This window comes from Rhinolophus hipposideros, assembly GCF_964194185.1.
Source record: "Rhinolophus hipposideros genome assembly, chromosome: 25".
NCBI lineage: Eukaryota > Metazoa > Chordata > Mammalia > Chiroptera > Rhinolophidae > Rhinolophus > Rhinolophus hipposideros.
This window is the reverse complement of record NC_138071.1, coordinates 8911285-8937688: the sequence shown is the minus strand read 5'-3', so window position 1 is coordinate 8937688 and position 26404 is coordinate 8911285. Positions and strand designations below refer to the sequence as shown.

General features: G+C 36.8%; 1 protein-coding gene across 8 annotated transcripts in view; it reads left to right on the top strand.

The window, feature by feature from the left end:
* CADPS2 (calcium dependent secretion activator 2) overlaps window positions 1-26404 on the top strand; it is a 491293-nt gene that overhangs the window by 300607 nt on the left and 164282 nt on the right. For 4 of the 8 annotated variants that reach the window (XR_013992602.1, XM_081038675.1, XM_081038673.1 and 1 more), the window contains exons 9-11: window positions 3782-3848; window positions 19413-19521; window positions 20604-20804. Coding sequence is in view for 6 of the 8 variants with exons in the window: in XM_081038675.1 (XP_080894801.1) it covers window positions 3782-3848; window positions 19413-19521; window positions 20604-20804 (377 nt within the window). In the remaining 2 variants the exon portion in view is untranslated. Of the gene's footprint in view, window positions 1-3781; window positions 3849-19412; window positions 19522-20603; window positions 20814-26404 lie in introns of all 8 variants that reach the window. The other 4 variants (XR_013992603.1, XM_081038674.1, XM_081038672.1 and 1 more) reach the window with 1 other exon arrangement.

Here is a 26404-nt window from a genome sequence, read left to right as displayed (position 1 = left end):
CAAACAATCCAATTATTTACCAACTGTTGAATGGATAACACATTGAAGCAAACTCATATGATGAAATATAATATTCAGTAAGAAAAAAGGAACTGCTGATACGAACCACAACATGAATGAATCTCAAAAGGTTTATGTTAAGTGAAAGAAGGCAGACACAAAAGGCTACATGCTGTATAATTCCACTCATACGAGACCCTGGAAAACAAAAAACTAAAAGATCAGAAATCAGATCAGTGGTTTCAGAGCTGGGATGGGAGGAGTAGATTGATCATAAAAGGGCATGAAGTAAACTTTGGGGGTGGAACATTCTGTCAGTTCACTGTGGTGGTGGTTGTTATAGGACTAGGTCAACACTCATCAAATTATATACCTAAAATGGGTGAATTTTACTTCTTGTATACGATACCAGGTAACCTTACTTATAAAAATGGAAGATGTGCATTGTGTAAATTATGGAAATGTAGAACGGCATAAAGAATGTGAAATTCATCTGTAAACTCACAAGCCAGATATGAATGAACTGCAGGTTTAGCATTTTGATGCATTTTTCTGGATTCTTTTCTCCATATGTATATACTACAAGCTCATGTGACTTTTTTTTGTAACTTAACGTTATAACAATTCTTCCATATCATTTTTTTGCGTCACTTTTAACGGCTACCTTATTTAATTCCTTACTGTTTGATTCTTACATGATTTGTGAGTTTTTGCTCTTAAACAATATTGATGAATATCCTTTTTCTTTATTCTTTCCTCTATTTTTAATGCCTCTTATGCCAAGAATTTGCTTTTATACCAGTGAAAAAACAGCTAGACAGTGATACTTGTTACCTAATTCCAGAACTCATCCATATAGTTAAAAAACCCTTAAATTTGTTGAAGTGTAATGTGCTTTTTTATTCAGTACAGTTGCTTTTCAGATGTTTTTTATTCATGTCCTTTTTTTATGTAAAATTTTTGTCTGTCTAATATGAAAACTAAAGAGCAGAAACTCATATTTTTCTGCATAGCATTTCCTTTATGCAGTGAATCTTTTGTTGAATTGAATTCTTTCTTTAGTGCAACAACCCCAAATACCTCAAGGCCCAAACTTCTAATGCTTACCTTGCTTCCAGTCTTAAATTATCTGTTACTCTGTATCTTTTAATATTTTCTAACAGACACATGTAGGCATCGACACACCCTTCTGCTTCCTGTCCTTAGAGAAACCATACATTTTCGTTCCAAATGTGTTTATCCATCGTTTTGAATGACGTTACAGCAAACAGTATTATTCCTGCTGCAGGACCTTCACTGCAAGCAAGACTGCCCCCTGACTTACTCATGGTGCTGACGGTTTGTGTATCAATATTCACTTTCACTTAGGTATGACCCAGTTGCCCAGCAACGTGCTAAGTGAGACGCTTTGATGGAGCTGAGAAGCGGGCTGTGGTCACAGGCAAAGGTTATTCCAAACGCCCTCTGTGGCTCCTAGGCAGCTGTGGGCGCACCTCTCACCAGTGCACTTTCATAGAGGGTGTCTGTTGTGTCCACAGCCTCTAGCTCCTGGGGTCATTGCTGTTAACCCCGTAATAGGAGCTTGGGTCTGTGCATTTCAGGAGAGGGAAATTACACAGGAAAGACAGGAAGAGAGCAGCTAAACACCTATCACAGAACCACAGAAATTAGAGGCTAGAGCAAAGGTAGGGCCAAGGGCTTTCAGGGGACCTCAGGAAGAGAGAGCAAACAGGTGAGAACAGTAGCAGTGGCTGTCTGTCAGGAATGAAATGAATTTGCATCACATCCACAAGCACAGATGACAGGGCCTCAAGGGTATTGTGAGAGCCAAATACAAGTTTACCAAACACTTCAGCCAGCTGACTGACATGTCTGAAAGAAAATACGGAATTGATGTGGGCAGTGTGGGGAAAGCTTTCCAGGGCAAGAGCCTAGTTTCTAGTTCGACTGTTAGGAACTCCATTTGTTTATTTGATTCTGAAAATTTGGAAAATACAAGGAATAAAGGAGGAAACTTGAGTCTTCCATAGCCCCACCACTCAAAGATACTATTACTAATATTTCAGAATATTTATTTCATATATATATCTTTGTTTACAAATTCCAAATTATTAAGTATGTATGTAGTTTTACATCTGTTCTTTTCACTTAGCAGTATATAATGAGATAGTGCTTATGTTTCTCATTTTATCAAAAATATAATTTCAGTTGCAGCATAGTATTTCTTTCCATGCATATGACAGCATTTCTTAAACAATTCACCTACTATGGACATTTAAGTTGTTACGTTTTCCATAATATAAATAATTTTTTTCTGGGTATCCATTTAGCATACATCTTTATGTGCATATCTAATTATTTCCCTAATAAATTCCAGGATGAAAAGGTGGGACTGTTTCTATATACTGCCATGTTATCCTACAAAAAGATGGTCTTGGTTCTACTCCACTAGTAGTGAATAGGTGCCCATTCATTTCAACACACTTGAGCCATCATCCCGTATTAGTAGGTTGGTGCAAAAGTAATTGCAGTTTAAAAGGTTAAAAATAATAGCAAAAACCGCAATTACTTTGGCACCAACCTAATACTTTTTCAAAGGGGGAGGGGGCGAAAGGTATGTTTGCTTTGTTTTGCACAAGAGAATTATTTTAATAAGGCAAACGAAAAATTCAAGCTAAGATTCTAATTCTAAAATGTGAGAAAAATGTCTAGAGACTCTAAGACTCTAACCATAGTTTAAGCTGTAGTGCTTTTTTCTTACTTGGAATTGTATCGAGTTAGTTTGACTAGCCTCTACAATGTTAAACCTTCACTTCAGAAAAAGGGATTGGGATAAAATAATGAAAAATCTTACTTTGATTTAAAAATGAGGTCTCGATTTGTCATATTTTAAACTTCTAACGATGTTTTCCACCTTTGTAAGAAGTGTGTGCGTAGTTTTGTGGTATAATTTTAAAATAGCTCTCTGTGACATGCTCACACTTGATTAATTTTTAATTTATTCTTTTCCCTTGATACTTCAGCTCACATCTGTATATTCAGTAAGAACAAAAGTTCTATTCTCAAATGATGGACTGCTTTAATCATTTCAGTTCAGGTTACTAATGGCACTGCAAAGTTAAAAAGAAGCCTGGTTGAAACGATGTTAAATTACACTGTCATCTTCTAGATCTGAATTTCATAGTCAGGAACATTTGTAGCAAGATGCTTCCATAAGTCAGGTAAATCCCCAATTTACAAGACTGGGAGGGACCTTCAAAATCACCAAATCCAATCCTTTTTGTTTGATAGTTGAGGAAATAGAAACAGATTGGTGCAGGGACATTTCTTGGTCACTCAGCTAGACAGTGACCCTTCACCCTGGGAATTTGGACTCTACAGTTGGCTCCCTCTCAGGTCACAGTCTTCATCCCCGGTCATCTGGTCGCTGGAACATTTTGTATTCGATTCTAAACTCATAGCCTTTGTCTCCCCTAAGATGCCTGTGTAAGAATAAAGTTCCTACTGGTTCCCTGATGATCCTTTCTAACTCCAACTTCGTTCAGTTTGTGGTATGGACTGACAAATTGATAAGCCACAAAAATCAATTGCCTTTTGAGGCCTAGAATAAGCTCATTTTTGGAACACAGAAGCTGTGTGTTGCCTCAGCTTCCAAATGAACTAAACTTTGTCTATAGCAGGCTGGTCTCAAGAATAAATACCTATGGAAGAAATACTGTTACATAGAACCACAGCATTATTCATGGAAAGTATTCTTTTGTTTGTTTGTTTTTTTTACCAGATATCTATATGCCCTTGGACAGAAGGTTTGGAAAAGATGGAAAAAACGTTACTTTGTTCTTGTTCAGGTTAGTTCCTTTTTTTCCTGTTACTTAATCACTCTAAGACAGTGAGTGGTTCTCAAACATTTGCCTATGTGGGTTACGTCTATCAGTATTCACCGTATTAGAAATCAAAACTGAAAAAAAAGTTAAATATTTAATTCACTTTAAAATAGCAGTAGTAAATCCATTACATGCTGACAATGCGTGTAACATTTTTATGCAGAATAACTATTTTCCACACCAAACAATTTAGTGAAATGAGCGGCATTATTTTATACTTTTTGCAGGTTTCTTTAGTGTTTGGTTTAATAGAATGCAGCTGTGTTTTTATATGAGCTCCGACATTCAATCTGTTGCAATCTCAGATGAAATTTAGCCTCTGAAAACCTCCACTGTATACTCATGAGAGAATATGAAAAAGGCAGATGATGTCTAAATATTATTATGGATATAATGTTGACCTCTCAGGCCCCCTGAAAAAATCTTTAAGAAATCCAGGATTATAGGACCATAGTTTGAGAACCACTGCATCATTCTGATATTTCAGAGATAAACCATAATGCATAGAAGCACTAATTTTTATGTAAACATGCCATATAGGTCACTTATTCACATAATTATGTCTTTAAAACACCTTGACTGGTCCATTTGTTTGTCACAGGATTCTGAATGTAGACAAATTACTAGGGTATACAGTTTCGCTGACTCTTTTTTGGGAGGGAGGGTGTGCTTTTTGTGCTTTTCGAATCATGGATAACCTTTACTCATAGAATATTCTCATTAAGTTAAATTTACATTAAATTTACATTAAAGAATAACTTTCTATTCTATGATAAATCAAAGCGATTTCATTCCCAATGAAATATATGAAAAGAGACTCTCTTGGAATTTTTAACATAACACACCCTGTAAAATCTCACCGGTTCCTACCCACACATTACGTGAGTTTAAATGGACTAAATCAGAATGACACAGTGAAATGCCAACGATAGAAAACTCTTATTTGCTGTCTTCCAGAAGTATAGCCATCTGTCAATTGCTGGGTAAATTATGTGCCATCATGGCATGAAAATTTCATGAAATGTATAAAAATTTAGTCAAAGTGTGTTTTCTCTCCATGGCAAACAGCCAGCCTATTTTTTTCATGGCAAAAAATGTAACCTTTCCTTACAGGATTAGAACCAATATTTGATCAACTAATTTAATAAAAGATACACACACAGATGCATTTTTTGATATGAAGCCCAAGTATTTGCTTTGGGTAAAGGGCCCCCTGTTTGGAGTTCTGGGTGATCTATCTTCCAGAAGCCTCACCTCGGAGGCATCGTGTTTGGTTTCCAGGTTTAATTTCTTTACATTGGCACAGGAACGTAAATGCACTTACCAAGCTGTATGAGTGCAGGTCTTTCTGAGAATACAGTTTTGATTGTATTCTCTTCTGTAGATGCCTTGCTCCTGTTAATTTGACAAGTTCGTGTGAGTGACTTATTTGTATCAAGTCTTTCTAAAACATTCAACTGATTTTTCATAGAAATATCAGCTTCTTATACAAAGTCATCCATGCGTTTATATAGAATCTTATTTAATTCCATAATTTCAATAGCTTGTTACTGGCATGGACAAACCTAGATGATTCTTAACCAGCATAGAGTTTTACAAATAAGTCATGATGCTTTTTAAAAATTTTCCCTTTTTTATGACTTAATTTATTTTTTTTAAGAGCAATTTTAGGTTCAAAATTGAAAGGCAGGTGCAGAGATTTGCCATTTATCCCCTGCCCACATACATGCCTCACCTCTCCTGTTACCAACATCACTGGGTCCATGTGTTACCAAGGATGAACCAACGCTGATACATCACAGTCACCCTGAGTCAGTAGTTTACCTTCGGGTTCACTCTCGGTGTTTGCATCTTATGTATTTGGACAAACGTATAATGACATGTATCCATCGTTGTCATATCATACAGAGTATTTTCACTGCCCTACAACTACTCTTCTACCCCCAGCAACCACTGAGCTTTTTTATTGTCTCCATAGTTTTGCCTTTTCCAGAAGGTCATATAGTTGGAATTGTACAGTATGTAACCTTTTCAGATTGGCTTCTTTCACTTAGTAATGTGCACGTAAGGTTTTTCCATGGTTTGAAAGCTCTCTCTTTTTTTTTTTTAAGCACTTAATAATATTCTATTGGAGGAATCACAGTTTGTTTATCAATTCACCTACTGAGGGGTATCTTGGTTGCTTCCAAGTTTGGGCAATTGTGAATAAAGCTGCTATAAACCTCTGTGTGGAGATAAGTTTCATCTCCTTTGTGTAAAAACCAAGGAGCACAATTGACAGATCATATTCATTACGTTTTAAAGAATGAATCAGAGAGTGTTCATTAGTGTGGAGATCTGGTTAAGTGACAGTCGGCTAAAAGCGTTTCTAATATACTGATTGTTTTAATATGAAAATGAGGCTTCATTAGATCAGTCTGTAGAGGTCAAATGATCACCTCGTGCTTTTGGCAGGTGAGTTTCAAGCTAATCCTCTACTCCTTACTTGATTTTCTAGCATTTGATCACAAGAATCAAAAGTTACAGGACAAACTAGTTTACTTTTATTGTCGCCCGTAAAATGGTTTAGAAATGAAAGAAAAATTTTTGAGATCATTAATTGGTATGTCTTTGAGGAACATTAACCATGTCTTTGGGGTGCTAGAAAGTTCTCCCAATAATCAAAATATGTTTAACATTTTAAAAGGCAAACTTCAGTTTAAAGCAAAGTAGGTAAACCCATATACTCCATAATGAAAATTTAGGAAAAACAGCATCTAACCGTAATGAATTCAGATTTATTCTACTTGAGCACCATCTTACAATCTGCAGTTAGAGTTAAGCATTACATCTTTACACAAACATATGTACATACATGTACTCACACAGGGCATCTGTTGCCCACATGTCCTGAGATAGAAATGCCAGTACTTGGCATCCTCTCCGGGTTTTACATCTAATCGAATTTTCCTTCCAATTCCAAATATATTGGGAAGACAAATTGAATGCACACTCTTCAAAATTAAGATGGCTATGTGTGGAGATTCAACGAGAATGCCCCATTGGGAGGAACCAGGTAGTGTTTATTCATATTTTTAAAGACAGCTCTCATTCTATCGGCACATAGCTCGTAGGTCCATACCTGGAGGCTGCATTATTGAAAGGTGAAGGAGTCATTTTTCCAGGGAGGACCGTGTCCCCCTGCTGTGTCGCTGCTGCCGTCAGCAGAGTGGTGCTCTGGTGATAATGTGAATCTCTTCACCACTTGTGAGTGTGTATTATATGTGAGTGATATAGCTGGAGACCAGCCATCAGCCCAAGAATTTGTACTTAGAAAAATTGATTGAGAGTCAGGTTTGGCCAGCTGCAAAGTCATTGTTCAAAGCGAACTCTCGAGGAGCTGCTGAGGTGAAAAGACTTTGCAAAGACTTGCACATAAACAAGTAAATCAGAGTTGAAAATGGGAAAATGAATTATTTATTAATGTGGGCTGTTTATTTAGCTTCTAAGTAAAATTAGTTTGGGTCCCAGTTTAGATTGTGAAACCAGTATAGTTAAAGTATTAAACAGATTTTCATGTTTTTTAAGAGACTGCATTTTTTTTTTTTAATGAAGGTAAATTTTGGTTCATACCAAATTGAAAGAACAGTAATTTGGAAGAATATGTTTGAAATCTTACCGAAATTAACTTATATACATTTCTTATTCATTTTTCTTATGCTTATTTAGTGTTTTAGTATTGGTTGGCTGTCACTGATACAAAGTACTTATGATACTAATAAATTTTAGTTCGTTGTAATAAAACCATTTAGTAGCTTTAAAATTATCTTTGGATTTATGATTTAACCAAACTGAAGTATTTCATAATTCTGTATTCTGCTAATGCCCCTAGATATTGCATATTCTGTGGTAAATCCAAAAATTCCTGAAGTACTCACCTATTAATACAATTATTGCTATGTGTCACCTAATATTTATTAAGCAATTGTATAGGCAGTTATGTTAAGCACTTTTAACACATTGTTTACTCTTCAGAATAAGGTATGTGTGAGGGTAGGTGTTATTATCCCCATTGTACAGATAAAATTGACGTACAAAGGGATCGTGTCATTTACTCAGAATTATACGGTCAGGATGTGGTAGTCAGGGGATCCAGTCCAATTTTATCGACTCTAGAGATGAAGCCCTTATTTCCTCTGTCATGCTGTTATGATTAAATGCACACAGCTGCAGTTGATCTAAGACAAACAGATATATGAATAATCACTGCGCATCATTAATTTCCTGAGGTACAAAGCAGTGTTACTACATTGAGGAAATGGCCAATGCGTGATGGCGTAAAAAGTCCCATGCCTCATGAAGGCCACGTAAGGGCGTGACATCACTGGGAACAGAAGTAAACATCGATGTTGTTTTGGCCCCACATCAAAGTGTTCACTGCTTGTTGTCGATGTGTCAGAATCATGACTTGAAGTTGCTGCAAACAACAGCAGGCTCTCAAGACATAATGTTAATTACATATCAGCTGAATTGGCACAGGATGTAAACAGTCAGCCATGCCACTGAGTGATCCAGCTGCAAACACGCGAGAAGCCCTCTGTGAGTGAGATGCTATCAAAATGTGCTTTCAACGGAAAGAAGGGGCTGCCCCAGCCTGTTGACATGCGAAATACTCGGCACACGTGGAGATGCGCTGCCACAGGCTGCGGTCACGTATTGGAGAATGCCAGTGCTGCATGAAAACACATGACCCAAGTTCAGTCCTAGGACATCAGCTGATGTTTGCTTGTGGTGCTGGGAGGTGAACAAATATACTGCTTCAGATCCAGAAAGCCAGACAGTGGCTCTCTGCCCTGATATTTTAAATTGACTTAAAATTTACAATCCCAGGACCTGCTCAGTGTAGGATAAAATTCATCCATACAGAAATATTTATGGTAGAAAATGGAAGGCCCCCACGAGTACCCATCCTAGCATCACCTCCTGATTCCATTCTCCTTCCCAGAAATAGCCAAGTAACCATTGCTAGAAATGTGGCTTTCTAAGCTTTCATCCTTGATAGAATTATTCCACACATAGTTCTTCTGTGACTTGTTTTGATCCTCTTTAAAAAATATGTCACGGATAAGTTGCCACGTCAGCATGTAAGAATCCACCTTGTTCTTTTAATTGCATGATTGGATTCCACAGTATGGATGAACATAATTTATGTAACAATTCTGCTTTTTTTGACATTTCAGTTCCCTTATTTTTTAAATCAACAAACAATGCTAGAATAAATATATATATGTAATTCTCATATATTAATCTTTGTGTGTAGGGGGGAATATTTCTATGGAACTGAAATTGCAAGGCTAGTGATCATGAATACCTATAATATGAAGAAAGATCCCAAAGCTTTAAATGACTCATCAGTGCTTAAACATTCACCAAAACTTTGGCTTGTTTTTTTCATTTAAGTTATTTTTTATAATTAGGAAGTGGTCATTATATACCAAGTTGCATGTGATATTTTATCTCTTAAACGCACATCTCTAATATGAAGGACAATTGAAAATTCTTTTGGTTGCGGGGCTTATTTGAAACAAAATGTCAGACAAACGTAATTTTTTCTTATTTTAGGTTTTCATTTTTAAGATAACTTTTGCTTTGCAATAATTAAGTTTTCCATAGGGAAAAAAGATGATGGCCATATTTATTTATAGAATGGATCTTGAACATTAACAAACTGAATGCATTTATTCTTCAAAATAGTTCTAAAATACCTGAAAATTATCACCTACCTATATATAGCTCAAGAGCTAACATCATCAAACGAGACAGAGAGAAGGTGGAGTGAGAACAGGCCCGTATTTGCTAAGGAGAATCTCATTGATCAGTGAGCTGAATGCAAAGATTCCTCTTTTTACATATACATGCCCTGTGATCCCTTACAGTTTTTCTTATCTTCATGTTTAGATTCCAGGGAAATCTCTGACTCCTACATGAAAGAGCAAAGAACCTATGAATTAGAATTGTACAATAGTGTGAAATCCAAATTAAATTTTAGGAGGCATAATTTTTTAAAAATTGTTTTTACAGTAGTCCATTTTAAAATGCTGTGTGTGTATATTGATGTATCTGTGTGTATTCATATGCATATTAGTATATATCTTAACATGTACATATAGTGTGCCTGCCACATAGTAAAGATAAAGTATTTGTTACGTACATGAATATCATCTGTTCTTTAATTTAGGTTCTTTCTCAGACCTCTATATGGAACATAAAATTGACTTATATTTAAGCATACTTGAACTCATCTTCACAGGGACTCCTACAATAGCATCCTAAATTTTCTTTCTGCTTCCACTTTCCCCCGTTATTCTTACAATGTTTTCTTCTCATGGCCAGAATAATCGACTTGACGCATAGCTCAGGTTTTGCCAATTTGCTGCTTAAATCCTTCCCTGACGCCCCATTATACTTAGGATAACCCCTGAACATCATGTGGAGAAGTCCATACATGCTCTGGCCCCGAGCTTCCTTTTTCAGGTGTGTTTCTGTGTCACCCAGCAACATCTTGACATGTTGTGCCCCCCAGACTAAGTGCAGTGCCAAGAATTGGAGTTGAGTACTTCTAAGTCATCAGCCCCCTCCACCCCCGTTTCCAAACGTACCTCAAATAAATGTATAATATAGGTTTATTGTTTAAGTGTGATTTCTGTGCAAGTATGCCTTTGAGTTGAGTCCCCTACGTGTCTTCAGCCCCATTGCTGTTTGGCTGCCCCATCTTTCCTTTTGACTGTTCTGCCTTCATTTTCCCCATGGCTGGCTCATTCTACCTTCCCATTTTAGGTGTCAGGTCCCATGTCACCTCAAATTGGCCTTTTCTACCCACCCAAACTAAAGTACCCCTCAACTCACTCCCTGTCACATTACCTTGTTTTATATTTTCAGAGAGTTTATATTTAATCAAAATTATTTCTATTTATATTTTTTTGTTATCTCTTTAACCTTTCTAGAATATATGATCGATGAAACTAAGGCCCTTGTCTTTCTTACAGTCTATTGTGAGTAGACACTAAATATTTGTTAAATGAATCTATGTGAATCACTGTGAGCATTGTTTTTAAAAGACTGCCTTTCCTCTTTCTAATTTACATACACTGATTGCTAAATCTTTTTCATGCCATTTGGTCAAGACTCTAACTATATATTTCCCTGAAATTCATCATGGTCTTGAAGATGTATTCATTTTCCTTGATTAAATTAAGCTCTGGGATTTTTCTTTTTTATTTTAATAACTGTAACAGCACCTTTGGCCTCTGCCAAGAACATTTCCAGCTAAGGATTTTTAAGCCTTAATCTTCACTGAAATTAGATGGTGGCAGTTGCTAAGCTGCCAGCTGTTAACACTATTCCTGTAGTAGGAACACTACACACAAACCTGAAGCCTGTGGTCTCTAAAACTAATAAGCAGTACTTACACGTGTGGACATGGACAGGTGCTGAGCAGGTTGGTAACTGAAAAGGAAATGGGAGGTTCCCCAGGCCAGATGCAGCTACGTCGTGGGACCCCAGCAATTTAAGGGGCTCCGGCAAAGGTGGTGATGCTAAAGCCTGATTTAATGCTGCTGTCCTCAGATTAAAGGCTGTTTACATTCCCCAGTTCTCAACAAATCCATTCTTTATGGAATTATGAAGAGTGGTTTGGATTAAGGAAATTAAATGTTTATCATTGCTCTGTCTTTCCGCTGAAAGGATTTGCAGTTGCAATAGAGTATATTATATAAGCTTTGTTCAGTAATATACAAGTAAACTTATAGATAAAAACAATTAGATCAGCACGGGTCTGACCACCTGTTTCTGTACAACTCCCTGACATGTGGTGATGGGGCAGAGTAGGGTTCACAAGACTACCTCCAACCAGGAGCACAGGGAGCTGGTAACCCCCCCGGGTCCCCAGTTTATCTTTCAGCAGCCTATTGTAAATATTAGTGCCGGCAGATATTGACAATTCTTTCAGAGTGTAACTTCTCCATATTATCCTTGGATACTGGTTTAGCAAACCAGGAGCTGCAAAGTATTAACACTATTCAGAAGGATTCACTTGAATTTACACTACAGGTTCAGTTTAGTGTTTGTCTCAGGAATGGGATTTAGCATGACCTTGCAAAAGAGATGAGGGAAAGTGAAAATTTGGGGGGCTATTAGAGGAATCAAAAGAAGCATAAAATGCAGCACTATTTTATGGAATTAGAACTAGGAGCCAATGCTTCAAAAGGATGATATTATTCAGTTAGTTGCTCCTGGAGCCAATGTATTTGAAAGCCAAACTGCACCTTTTTTAGTTGTCTCTTGGGTCAGATTTCCTAATTGTAATGACAGCTTTGCTAGTCACTGGTATCTTATTACCCTTCCATCTGCACTCTTCGTTAAAACTCTAGGCCATTACCTATGATGGATTCTGGGTCCAAAGTTGTGTGACTTTTGAAATAATAAAATTAACAAAGTATTAAAAGAAGTACAATATAAAACAACTATTTGATACTCTCTCATTTAAATCACTATGGCTTCAGAAAGTAGGTGATTCCTCTAAACCTGCGGATTTTTTTGTTTTGGGGTGTTTCTTTTAGTATCTCTAAAGATCTTGAAATTGGTCCTTACAATTTTATGTATCCATCATATTAAGAAATAATTGTATTATGGCTAGCTGGAAATACAATATTTAAAAATAAAGCATAACACAGCATCTGGACCTATACTTTAAGTTCCTGTATAATTAAAAAAGCAACACTGATGTAAGCATTTTACACAATATGTGAAAAAAAACAAGTAGCCTTTTGACAGGTTATTTTTAAGGGTAGATCTTAAATGGTAAGCAAATTTTTAGCATTTTAGGTGTGTTACACCTATCGTGTAGATTCTTTAATGCATGTCAACATATGAACAACATTTATGTAAAGAGCTTTAGAGATTTGTCATTTTTTTGTTTTAAGACAATAATAATTGTAAAAATATACATAGAAATAGAGGGAGTGATATGTAAAACTACGTTTAGAGGCATCTGCACTCTTCCTTAGTTTATTGTTCATTTCTGTGTTTATTCGACAAGTATTTTTGTTGCTTTCAGTTTTATATCCCACATGTCAGTGAAATCATATGGTTCTCTGATATCTGATATGTGGGATATAAAACTGAAAGCAACAAAGGAACAAGACAAACAAAGAAACAAAAACTGATGGACACAGATAATAGTTTAGTGGTTACCAGAGGGTAGGGGGGTTACCAGAGGGTAAGGTAGATGAGGGTAAACGGGGTCAAATATATGGTGATGGAAGGAGAACTGACTCTGGGTAGTGAACACACAATGTAATCTATAGATGATGTACCACAGAATTGTGCACTTGAAACCTGTGTAACTTTACTAACCATTGTCACCCCAATAAACTTTTAAAAATAAATTAATAATTGAAAAACAAAAAAAAGTACCTTCAACAACATAGTCACTGTGTTCCTAATGGATAAACACAAATTATGAGAGTGGGGGCAAAGAGGAAGGGAGAGAACCAAATAAGGTTGGGAAAACAGAAGACCAAGAGTGAAAATCAGCGGTCCCCAGATCATTCACAGCATAAAAATGTGTGTCCAGAAAATCAGTTCAATCCCCCAAATCAGTCACCTTCACTCTGTTACAGCAACAAACTGCATCTCTAACCCAAAATGAAATGACTCTTGGAAGACACAAAGAATAGAGTGAAAAAATGATGGTTCCCTAACAACCGGCTTTGATTTATTGTGGGGGGGGGGGATGAGGGGGAACCACTGCGTAATAGGCAAGCATTGTGCTCCATACTGTACATCAGTTAATCAGGTCTAATGTGTCTTTTGGAGCAAAAATTAATATAAGACCCGGTATTTATATTATATTGTATTGTATTATATTATTATTATATTATATTACATTATATTACATTATATTGTAATTATATTATGACCCGGTCTTACATTATAGTAAATAAGACCGGGTCTTATATTAATTTTTGCTCCAAAATACACATTAGAGCTGATTGTCCGGCTAGGTCTTATTTTCAGGGACACAAACGGTAATTCTCTCAAAACCTGGTAACGTACATTATTGTCTCCATTACAGAAAATCAAACTGAGGTATGTAAGGGTTACAGTGATTTGCCCAAGGTCTTGTCAAAGATAAGTTGAAAAGAATAAGGAGAAGTAATTGAGAGGTAAATGAAAATGGGACTTATCCCCCTTCGCTTCCAGTTGAAATACCTTAGTATCATTGTCTTCAGAGTCCTTTTCTGGCCACGTTATCATAAATAGACCCCCTTCAATGTCATTCTCTTTACTCTGCTTTATTTTTCTTCAAAACAACTCATCACCCAAAGTTGTTTTAGGTATCTCTTTATTGCAATTCAGTCTCCATTCTAAATGTGAGATTGATTTTTTTTTTTCCTGATTCTGATGCTGGGAACCTTGTTGTAGTCTCAAGGCCTAGAAAAATTCACTGTAGATGTTCAGTAAATGTTTGTTGAATGAATGAATAAGAAACGGGCGAGGTGAAATACCCAGAAGAACACAGAGGAAGATATGAAATTTGTAAATGCGCATGAAACTAAAGTCAGTTATTTACTGTTCCGGCTAGCAAGCAATGAATGTCTCTAAAGGACCAAGAAAGGACTAGATATGTCTTCCTGAAAGACCAGGTAGGAAGGAAGACTCACATCAGTCTTCAAACTGTTTTGTAATATGACCCTTAAAATAATTTTGTACAACTATAGATTGTTGTAAACTTTTCATCATCGATATAAATAGTTGCAATGGATGCAGGTTCTAAAATAAAAACAGTAAATCAATTGTAAACATGCCCAATAAAATCTAAATTCTGTTGTGATTTTGTAGGAAATAAATATTATCTTCTTGATCACACTATCCTTCTTAATTCTCCTGCAATTAATAAGAAAAGTCTACAAAATCGGACTAAAACAATGTTGAAGTTCTAACCCCCAGTCCCTTCTAAATGTGACCTTACTTGGAAATAGTGTTATTAGATATAATTAAGATGAAGTCATACAGGAGTAGTGTGGGCCCCAATCCAGTATAACTTAGAAAAAAGAAGGAATTTGGGAACAAACATGGGTTCCGGGAGAACGCCATGTGAGCTGAAGGCAGAGGCGGAGAAGCTGCTTCCGCAAGCCTACAAATGCCCCACATTCCCAGCGAACCAGGGGAAGTGAGGAGAGCGACAAGGAACAGAGATTCTCCCTCCCAGTTATTAAAAAGAACCACAGTAGTATTTTCATAATTGGTGTCTCGTTCTTTTCTTTTACTTTTGAACCTCCTTATAAATTTTCACCTTAAATGCAGTATAGTCTACATGTATTTTAAGTTTGGCAAAGGTGTGTAATATGAGAAGCGCTTAGATACCCCGAGTGTATGTATAAATTGGAAAGTAGTTTGGCAGTATCTACTAAAGAGGCCCTACAACCTAATGATTCTACTCCTTGGTGTAGTTCTTCATTAGCTCTCTTTCTTGTGGGTAGGATGTGTGCCAGGATGTCCACTGTGGAATTGCTTGTAAGGGCAAGTGGAAGAAACTCAAGGCCCTCCCAAGACATTGGGCCAAGTGTGACAATTCAAGTAATGGATTATGTATCAAGATGAGTAAACATCATGTTGATTTTGGGGGGCAGGGGGGTGTTGCAGAAGAATGAATATGATTCATTTATATGAAGTTTTTAGAAATGTACCAAAAATATTTGATTTTATTTATCAATTTACCTATGTGACGTTGTGATTTATTGTAAGAAATATATGTAGGCATACTTGGGAGATATTGCTGGTTTGGTTCTAGATCATCTCAATAAAGCAAGTATCACAATAAAGCACATCATAATCTTTTTGCTGGCATAGGGTCTCTCCTTTAATTTGTTAAAAATGCAACATCTGTGAAGCACAGTAACAGGAAGCACAATAAAAGGTGTGCCTGTATTTGGTCTTCACAGCCCTTCTGGCACGCAGCTCCTAAAACCCTTGGGATTTTCTAAGTCATGAGAGTAAAAAGGTGTCTTGTTGTGCTAATGAAGTGACTTCTAGACCCAACCTAAGGAAGAGACTGGTTTCCAGGACCAGTCTTGTGATTAAAGGGTTGAAACTTTCAATCCCAATCCCCTGACCTTGCAGCGGAGAGGGAGTCAGTCACCAGTGGCCCATGATCTAATGAGTCATGCCTGTGTAATGAGCCATCATTAAAATTAAAAAGGGGGGTTTCAGAGAGCTTTCAGGTTGGTGAACGTGTGGGGATATGGGGATAGTGGCACACCTGGCGATGAAAGGGATGGAAGCTCCGTGCCCTTCCCCAGGCCTTATCCAATGCATTCCTTCTATCTGGCTGTTCCTGAGTTTTATCCTGTTATAATAAACCAGTAATCTTGTCAGGAAAATGCTTCTCTGAGTTCTTGGAGCCTCTCTAGCAAATTTAACTCAAGAAGGGAGGGGGCCCTGGGAACTTCCAAAATACAGCCAGTCTGGCAGAAGTACAGGTAATATCTTGGACTTGCAACTGCCCTCAGAAGTACAGCAAGGGGGTTGTGGGACCTCCGGTCTGTAGCTGGTTAGTCAGAAGAACAGGCAACAACCTGGGCTGAGACCGGTGTCTGAAGGGGTGGGGGCTTGGGGTGGGAAGTCTTGTAGGAGGACTGAACTCGCACAGGTGGAATCTGATGCTGTCTCTGGGTAGATAGCGTCAGAATTGAATTACATTGTAGGACCCCCAAGCTGGTGTCCAGGGCATTGCTTGTGTATGGGGTGGACAACCCACCCCCACCACACACACATACGTGCGCGCGCACACAGGAGTTGTGTCCAGGAACCTAAAATAACTTATATTTAATCAAAGTTTTAAAACATGCATGGAAATAATACTCAAAATATTCAGCATGGCAATTACAGCTGGTGAGAGAGAGAAAAGGAAATGGATTTCATTAGATATCCATTAACTGCATGTTCTTAGGAAATAAATAAAAAATCTTAAAGCATATAAGAGTGTATACACGCACACACACAAAAGTTTATGATTCAACAAAGCTGAATGGTGGGTGTACCTGGGATGTCAAAAAAATGTACACATTTTAAGAGACGTTATCTGTCTTTTCAAAGTTAAATTGAATTATGGTAACAATGTGTATAGTGTGACGTTCATTCAAAAGATGGCATTAAACAAATGAATGCTAGCGTCTTTCATTGTATTACAATTTTAAAATAGTTTTTTCCTTCCTTAAAATATGTATATATTTTTTGGCACCCTCTGTATACATGTTAGTATATTATTGTACTTTTGTTTATGTTCGAAATATTTCAAAATATTTTAAAGATAATACGTTAAATCACTCTGGAAGAATCGTGGGACTTTGGACTGAGTTATTGTCCATAAGTAGGAGAATGAGCTTCCTTTTAGAATAAATAATAAAATGTAATGTTACTGTGTACTGCTCACCACTCCACAACCCCCTCACAAAACACGCAATCATACCTTTTTACCCAAGGAAACTGAAGCCTACTTGAATAAGAAACCCCTCCGGGAGCCCTGGTTTTCTCTGTAAGCCTTACGCATAAGCAGGTGAAAAAGTAAATTCACTGATAGTCTATGAGATGAGGAAAGAAAAAGAAAAGGAAAACTTACGAATAGCAAGAACCACGGTCTCGAGTTACCGACCTCACTCTTCCCAAACAAGGCTTTGTGGGTTTTGTTGTTTTTGTTGTTTTTTCCTAAATGGAAATAGCTGTACTTTTTTATTAAAAAGTAACTCATGTTCTTTGAAAACAACTCACTGAAAAAGTAATTTAAAATAACCTACAATTTCACCACCTAATCTATTAATATTCTATGTGTATCCTTCTATTTATGTGTAAGTAGAGTGTTTTCCAAAAAGCATACTCTGCATTTTTGTTTTTAACCTACTCTTTATGTTGTAATGTATCTTAGAAATAGTTCGATGTCCAGAAAAAAATCTGTCATATTTCTTTTAATGGCTGTATAGCATTATACTGTGTGGTCATGCCGTAATGTATTTAACCAAACCACTGTTGGTTTTTCCAGTTTTTCTTATGTGCAGTGCTGCAGTGAACACGGTGCACATGCGTCTTTGAATATTTGTCCATTTGTATCCTTGGGATAAGTTTTTAGAAGATTTGCTTGATTGAAGGGAATACATAATAAATAGCAGTCCGGGTTTCCAGAGAGGCCAGCAGGCAGGAAATTCACATAGAACCTGATGGTGCAGAATTTCCTCTTCTCTAGGGAACTTCAGCTTTTGCTTTTACCTGTCACCCTGTGTTGGTAGTTGTTAGTTCTTTGTGGAATATACATTTTGCATACATCTTCTCTTAGTCTGTGGTGTCGCCTTTTTACTTTTTTCATGGTATCCTTTAGTTCAGAGAATTTCTTCATTTTAATGTAATCCATGTGACCATTTTTTCTAAGTAGTTCCTTTTTGAGTCCTCTTTAAGTAACCTTCATCTACTGAAAGATATTTTTGTGTTTCCTTAGTTTCACGTCGTGCTTAAAAGTGGAAAGGGACGTAATTAACAATAATCAACCTGTTTTCCATGGCATCTGGTGTTGTAGGATATTTTGCAATTTAGATATTTATTAATCCACCAGACATTCTTCTCTCCTGCTAGGAGCAGCTCCACCTCCTCTCTGTTTAGGAGGAACTTCTAAGAGCCTAAAGTGTTCAATATTGTTTGGTGGAGATGTGAGCTCATGACCCAAACCGGGCAATACTGGTACTTTGTAGCCCCTCAGCCACAGTGATTGGTCCAAAATGGCCTTGTGACTCAAGCTAGAACACCAGGGAGGTGACTGCAGAGATGTCAGCAGCTGTGGTTCTAGCCCAGGGAGACTTCAGCACGAGAACACGAAACCAGTTCCACAAGAGCAGCAGAAAGGAGAGAGCAGATCTCCCCAGTGCTAAGTCTCTGGCTGCCTAAAACTTACTCCACCCTGGAACTTCCTGTGGGTCTGGCATGTGGGCCAATAAATCCCCAAATTTTACTGAGATCTTTTTTCAGTTTTCCACTTTGGTTAAAACTCTTGAAATAGGTATGCTTAAAAATGTGGGTCCATTACCATGTACATTTGAAAACGCTCCGAATATATCTCAGTCTTAGGGAAACTTAACAATGTGTCTTAGCATACTAAAAGCCTGCAGTGAAAGAAGCTTGTTTATCTTTATTTAACCCAGTGATTTCCAGACTTATTTTTTACATGAATACATTTTTATGGTACTTCTATTAACATCTCATAGAATCTTGGCCAGCAGGTCATTGATTTGGGAAATGCTGGCTCATAGGCATGGAAGGTCCATCTCATCTGCAAGCTGACAAATGAAAGGAACTGTAATCCTGAAGCTAGGTTTTGGGAAATTTTCACATTTCATACTTTATGTACAAATGATGTTATTTTTCATTTGGACGAAAAGTCTTCTGATAAGAAAAATCCAAAAGGTAAATTGAACGCAACCAATCTGCAAACTTTTTCTCATACAGGTTAGCCAATACACCTTCGCTATGTGCAGTTACAGAGAAAAAAAGTCTGAACCACAGGAACTAATGCAGCTTGAAGGATACACTGTGGATTATACCGACCCCCATCCAGGTAATTTTAAGTGGAATCACTTAACCTGCCATTCACGTATTCATGAAATTCTCATAATATCCTGTGTATGTTCTACATTTCAGTCTCCACTCAATAAATGGGATGCACATTTCACGTATATCCCGGAACAAGACTTTATCAGATGCAGATTCGATCTTTTTGACAGCTGTTTAGTTTTAGCTATAACTCATCTCTCTTAATATAAGGATGAAATATGTGGAAGTTTCTGTAATAGAGAAACTATGTGAAAAATATCATCAATGCTTACGTAAACTTGATTACTGGAAAGGAAAAAGATACAAGAGACAAAAATAGGGGAAGAAATAACAAATGAATTATTATGTATTCTACCTATTTTCTCCCCAACGACACATTCTTGTTCTTCTCTCCTTCCTTTTGTTTTAATATGTGGTGTAGTACTAGATGCTTGATTTCTAAAATGGATGAGGGAGTGAGTGAATGAAAGACTATGTGGAGATTACTGAAATTAATAAAGTGATATTAAGAAATTAATAGGTTGATAAATATAGAAATTAAGAAATTAATATATGAAGATTAAAATAGAAATCTGCGATCACACTCACTAGTCAGTCATTTAAAAAGGCAAAATACCTTCTTAGTGAAAGAATTTTGCAAAAAATAAAACACTCTGGAACATAAGTATCACTTTTGCCTTATCTGTGTTTTTTTCCTGCTAAATTGATCATGTACCTATTTCCCCTGCCTGTAGAACGAGGAATGTGCTAACCAATAAGCACTTTCTTCTCTGGCATGAAATACCAGGCTGTACTATGCATTTCCGTGGGATAGGCTTGTATGTCTTGCCGAGTGCTACTGTGTCATGGACAGTTTATTTCCCTCAATTATTTTTAACTTCCCAAGAGATATGGAAATCTAAACCTTTCTCTTATTTATTGTTTTTCCTGCAATTCCTGGATTGTGGGTTTGATCCTCAACTAAAAGTCATTAAAAGCACTGAGCTACTAATATCAAGTCGGTTCTTTTCCATCAGACCGTTGAGTGAATGAAATTAAAACCTGCCAAGTGTGTAAGTTTTTAATGGTGTCTTTCTTCCTCCACAGGCCTCCAAGGGGGTCAGATGTTCTTTAACGCGGTGAAAGAAGGAGACACTGTTATATTTGCCAGTGATGATGAACAGGATAGAATATTATGGGTTCAAGCCATGTATAGGGCCACAGGTCAATCATACAAACCCATTCCTGCAATTCAAGCCCAGAAGCTGAACCCTAAAGGAGGAGCTCTCCATACAGATGCTCAGCTTTGTAAGTTTTGTGGAAAAATAATTTGATTCTCAATGAATAACCTTAATACAACATAAAATTGTCTGAAGCAAATTTGTTCAGCATTATCGTTTACATCATTAGCTGATTCATAATTGAATAAAAATGGTTTCATATTAGTAGTCATAGAGTCAGTTATGTAATTTTTCACACAGATCTTGAGTAAGTGTTGCGGTGGTTTTCAATCATGAATTTGCCTAGCACTGTGGTATCTTCAGGAATCTCAAAAGTATATAAAAGTTTTCCAAAACTTCTCAAAAGAAATTTTATTTTAACTTACTGCAATGTTAACTTATGTGCCCTATACAGATGGCAAAATCAAATTGATTGGCCTTGATAGATTTCAGAATGCCAAAATGATGAGCCATCACTCTCTAGAGTTGTTCTTAAGAACAACTTAATTATCCAGAAGGATAATGGGACTGTTTTCTGTTATAGATTAATAAAAAAGATTGTCATCAAGCCAACTTTCTTATTCTAAACACCTTAATATTCATGAAATTTTCTGCATGCTAGTTTAAATCATTAAGAACTATGCTTTTCATTTGAATTTACAAGTGATTAATAATAAATTACATAATAATAGAAACATTCAAATATAGCTTTAATAATCATTAGACCAGATATTCTAACTTGTTACACTTCTTTGCAAAACTTCTCTAGTTTCTCCTAGAGAATAAATCAGTTTGTCTATAACTTCCAGCTCAAATTCTGACTTTTTCAATCAGCACCCTTTTAACTCTGAAAATTCTTTTCTAGGGGAGTACAACTTGACATACATTATTTTATTCTCTTTTTCTTTATGCATCAAGTAACTACCCTCTTTTCTTTTTAGGCACCCTTCAGTATCGCATCTGGGCATCTTAAAGACACTTTAAGCTCAAATAATTAAAAACGGAATATGTACTCAACTCTAGTCACCTTTGTGCTTTAGGGTTTAAAGTATATATCTTTAGTGCTTAAAGTATATGTCTTTCAATTTATCACCATCCATCTTCATGTGTTTTTATCACCTTGTGCACAGCATATGGACCTTACAATAGTATACTTCCATTTTTCCCCTCCTGGCCTCTGGATCATTCTTGTCGTACAATTAACTTCTGCCTCTGTTGGAAATCCCACAACACATTGCTGCTGCTATTATTATTATTATTATTATTATTATTATTATTGCCTTAAACAATTACCTTTTAAAGAAATTTAAGGGGGTGGCCAGTTAACTCAGTTGGTTAGAGCGTCGTGCTGGTACCACCAAGGTTACGGGTTCAATCCCCGCATGGGCCATTGGGAGCTGTGCCCTCATTAAATAAATAAATAAATAAATAAATAAATAAATAAATAAATAAATAAATAAATAAGATTTATTTTAAAAAAAGAAATTTAAATAATATGACAAAATGTTACATACTTACTACCACGTGGTTACCACTTCTGGCGCTCTTCATTCTCTTGTAGAGATACTTTATTAATACTTCTTGAAGGACTTCCTTTGACTTTTCTTGCAGTGCAGATTTCATGGTGATGAATTTTTATTTACATATGAAAAAGTCTTTCCCTTTGTTTTGAAAGTTTTTTTCTGTCAGTACTTTACAGATTTTGCTACACTCTCTGTGAAGTTGCTTTTTTATTTCCTGATGAGAAATGAGCTATCACTTTAGTTTGTTTCTTTCTACAAAATGTGTCTTTTTTCCCCTCTGACTGCTTTAAAGATTTTCTCTTTACACTGGCTTTGAGCAGTTTGATTATGATGTCTCTTGGTGTAGTTTTCTTCATGAAAATGTTCTTGACCTGTATTCTAAGACAGTTAAAGTAAGACACAGTTAAAAACCATTTGATCCTTTCAGAGTTTGCTTTTAAGTTTTCTAAACAGTGTCTTGTCTAGGATTAATTTTCCCTGCTTCTGGGCCAGGACTCTTCTTAAGGACTCTAACTGATGACCCCTGAATTTTGAGGTTTTATATCTTGCCTGTTAGGAACAAGTACTGTTCCGGGCTCTGTGTGAGTTTGGTGCAGTGTCCCCTGTAATCCTTTAGGGTGATTCTTTCCCTGGCCTCAGGTAGTTGCCTCACATGCCTGAGGTGGTTAGTATTCAACTGAATATGGAAGGGGTTGGGGGAGGGAACAGTACCCTTCTCTGCAGACTCAGCCATCTTGGCCTTTCTGAATGGTCAGCTCCATCTTCTCAACTGAGGGAGACTACTGGCTCTTCTGGGCTTCTTGTTCCCTGTGCTACAGCTTTGAAAGTTTCTCTTGGCATTAACCTGGGGCAACTTAAGGCTTACCTCATTTATTTCTCACCTCTCAGGAATCACTCTCCTATGTTGCCTGATGTCCAATGTTTTGAGTACTGTTTCTTCATAATTTTTTTCTGAATTTTCAGTTGTTTCAGGTAGGAGGGTAAATCTGTTGTCAATTACACTATCCTGACCAAAAGCAGAATGATTATTTCTTGTAAGTTAGAACAAGATGTCTTAGACTTGGCATTATTAACATTTTGGTCCAGATAATTCTTTGTTTCCGGGGTTTGGGGAAGGTCTGTCCTCTGTATTATAGAATGTTTATCATCATCCCTGGCTTCTACCCACTAGATGTTAATAGCACGCCCTTCCCCAACACCCATTTAGATCTGACAACCAAAAATATCTCCAAACATTGCCAAATATTCCAGAAGGCAGGATTGAAGATGGGGAAGAATCACCCCCATTTGAGAAACAGAGTTACAGTGACTTGAATATTGTTTTCGTAAAAATGTCTCACTTGTTCACTTCTGTTGACATCCTAAGTGCAAAGAATACCCCAGGAGAGTGCCGAGATCATGCATCTCACCACTCTGGTGCAGAGAGGCAAGAAAAGTGGTTGGGAATCCCTGACCTAGGATATTAAGGCCATTACTATATGATACACAATTAATGAGTTAAGAATCTACTAATCAGTTGATTCAGATAGTCATGTAATCTCTTTCTAGCAAAACTTTCTACTCTTGTCAAGGCAGTGTTGATCAGGGTCAGCGGAACTGAATTTCCCAGCCCTTTGATTAACTTGTTCTAAAAAAGGTAAATTTGGTCTAAAAAGCCAAACTGTTTCAGCTGTGTTAACAACAGTTTTCTTTCCTTCTTTCTTTTTTTTCTTTCTTCTTTCCTTCCTTCCTTCCTTCCTTCTTTCCTTCCTTCCTTCCTTCCTTCCTTCCTTCCTTCCTTCCTTCCTTCCTTCCTTCCTTCCTTTCTTCCTTCCTTCCGTTCCTTTCCTTTCTTGTATCCCAGGCGTTTAGTAAAGTTTTCAATTAGAGCAGACTCTGCTAGTTTCTCTTTCTTTAAGAAAGAAAAACGGAAGGCAGAAAGAAAGGGAGGGAAAGAGGGAAGGAGGGAGGGGAAGAGGGAAGGGAAGACAGGAGGGAGGGAGGGAGGGAGATGTTTCTACTTCGTAAGAATGGGAATACTGACTGTGAGGGGTTCCCTTGGGCCCCTCCAGAGAGTTCTGCATTTGATGTTTGCCTCCCTTCCTTGACTTCCGTTGCTTTGCTTTCTCTCCTTTGTTCATCATCTCTTGGAAGAACAACTTTTAGAGTCATTAGTAGAAACCAAGAAAATAATAAAATTAATATGACTGGTCACAGCAATAAATATGTTCCTAACCCACTTAAATATGCTTTGTTTTTCATTTCTTTGCTGACCAATAGCTGGTAAGGGTAAGTGTTTCCCTGATTTTTGTTTGTTGTTTTGCTTCATTGTATTAAAATTTTTGTAGTGGTATGATTTTTGAAGGAATGTCTTGAACTTGTCTACAATGTCAGTCTCCTACTTTTTAGGCAAACCCAGAATATTTACAGTAACTTTACCATTTATGAAACAAAAATGTCTATTTTTGCCACCACAGAAAAGTAGAAACAACTTATTATCTACCATTCATGTGGGCATAAAAGTAATGACTATGAAGGTGTTACAACAGCATGCGAAAAAATGCTCAGTAAGGTTACGTGGGAAATTCTAAATTACATATGTGATATGATTTTCATTAAGTTAAAAAATATGTAGATAGAATTATAACTAAAATTTTCATAGTGGATAAGTTTAATTGCAGGGAATACTTGCTAATTCATTTTCTCTCCTGAATTTGCTTTGAAGTATATACGTTATAACTTTTAAAATGCTTAGTTTTAAAACTAAACATACTGAATGTTTAGGAATAGTCAGAACAAAATAAGAAATTTATAAAATCTAACTTGTTAGATGACCCTATTGTCCTTTTGGGGACATAAATAATGGTATGTATTTATAGATTGCTCTGATAAGCAAATCTATTCTCCTTCCCTATTTCTTTGACTGTTGGGATATATAGAAATTTGAAGGAAATAGGGTGAACGTAAGGGCAAGAGATTGTGTGGCTATCCAATTTATAATATTTGCGTCAAACTGTTGTGCACTGCCTTTTGCCTGACTGACGACATTCTTTGGATAAACTTTCTTTGCTCTCCCCAACCAAAATAATACTCAAGAACCTTGTTTTTCATTTCTCTCTCGCTCATGTACGTAACACAACACAATACGTATGTTACATAATATAATCCAACACAGTACTAGTTGACTTCCAGTAATAATTAATGGCACAAACGAACCAGAAAAGTTACCTTCTTTTCAATGTTAAGCCAGTTTTTTCAATCCTTAAATCAGATTTACATTTACATTTCATTTTATGAGCTAATTCTCCTGGCTTTGTCTCCTGACTGATTTAATAAGTTAAATTTCACACTTCATAGGGAAAGTATGCTTACTTTACATTGAATATATTATTTCAAATAAATGTTGAGTATTAATTACTTGGCCTGTAGTTCTAGGTCTGTATGTGTTGATTAAAATTGTCATTATGTTAAAATATTATGTTATTTGATGCAGAAAACAAGATGTGTAAATCCATACATCACTTTTTAATCAATTTAACAAAAACAAGCTAAGAAATTATTTGGGTCAATAATAGAGGTGTGAACAAACTTCTAATTGATGTATCTATCAACTATTTCTCTCTGGTCCTCAGCATACATAAAACAGGCATACATAAAACACGAACCTACCAACCAGGATGATCTACTCAAGATTTTAGCTTTAAAGTCTTCCTAGTAACGACCATATGGGTGCCATAAAAAGAGAAGTGGTGCATACTACTTTGTGCCACTTTTAACTTCCTGTAAATTTTCATCCTCAATGAGAGTTTGAGCTACAAGGAAAGTTTCATCAGGTGTGGGCAGCAGTGAGCGCCCCTACCGGCCAACACCTAAACATAGGACTATTTTAAACCGAGTGACGGTATTTCCAAAGTTTCATTGCTTCTGAGTTCAGCTGAGGGTTCTGCAGAGGAGGTGATAAGCTGGTAACTAGCAGCATGCTCTTCTGAGTCCTTTGGGGGCTGGAGTCCCAGGTCTGGCTACCCAGGTGGTCTCCATGCTAATGAATGGCTACCTCTTCTTCAGAGGTCTCGTCACCCCTCTCCCAAAATCTTTTCCCTCCCCTTTCCCTTTAATAATCCCAATCTCTCACAACACCAGGAGCAGAAAAAAGAAAAAAAGAAAAAAAGAAAGAAAGAAAACCATT